The sequence below is a fragment of the Triticum aestivum genome, chromosome 2A (genome assembly GCF_018294505.1).
Source record: "Triticum aestivum cultivar Chinese Spring chromosome 2A, IWGSC CS RefSeq v2.1, whole genome shotgun sequence".
NCBI lineage: Eukaryota > Viridiplantae > Streptophyta > Magnoliopsida > Poales > Poaceae > Triticum > Triticum aestivum.
The window spans coordinates 27582173-27582737 of record NC_057797.1 but is presented as its reverse complement, the minus strand read 5'-3'; the positions used below and the strand labels follow the sequence as shown (position 1 = coordinate 27582737).

Genomic DNA, 565 nt, shown 5'->3' with positions numbered 1-565 from the left:
TTTTTTACTTACCACACTGGCCTTGATCCTTGACAGGAGTGACGGCTCCCTTGGCCCTCCAGTCCATCGTTGCTGGAAGGGCATCCAAACTCAAATTCTCATACCTGAATCCAGAAGAAAGAACTCTCATGGAGTTTGCTTTGAATCCCTTGTTTGTGTTGGTTGTCTTGAACTCATCATTTGTGATATCAGCAAATTGGTTGACGCCAAGCCAGAACTTGTGATTCTGGGCATTGAATGTTTCAATGAACTCGACGTTGCCTTTGAAAACCTCGAACCGACGTGCCTTCTCAGTGGTGTCCTTGTACACACGGCCATACTGAGCCATCCAGTTCTCATGCTTCGCCACCATCAACAAGTCATCATTCAGCTCACGAGCTGCAATGACTGTACCACAGAGGCAGATGCAACCGAGGATGGCAAGAAGCAAAGCCTTGTGGATGGCCATCTTCGGTTAGGTACCGAACTGCAATGACAGTACTGCAGCGGCAGAGGCAACCTAGGATGGCAAGTGTCTGTACTTTGGTCTGGTTTGTTGGATGGCACTTGGTGGTATATATAGTGT

General features: G+C 48.0%; 1 protein-coding gene across 1 annotated transcript in view; it reads right to left on the bottom strand.

Annotated features, from left to right (window-relative positions):
- LOC123184434 (senescence-specific cysteine protease SAG39-like) overlaps window positions 1–352 on the bottom strand; it is a 1131-nt gene extending 779 nt beyond the window's left edge. The window contains exon 1 of the mRNA XM_044596552.1: window positions 13–352. Coding sequence (XP_044452487.1) covers window positions 13–352 — 340 coding nt within the window. The remainder of the gene's footprint in view (window positions 1–12) is intronic.
- Between the last annotated feature and the right edge of the window lie 213 nt (window positions 353–565).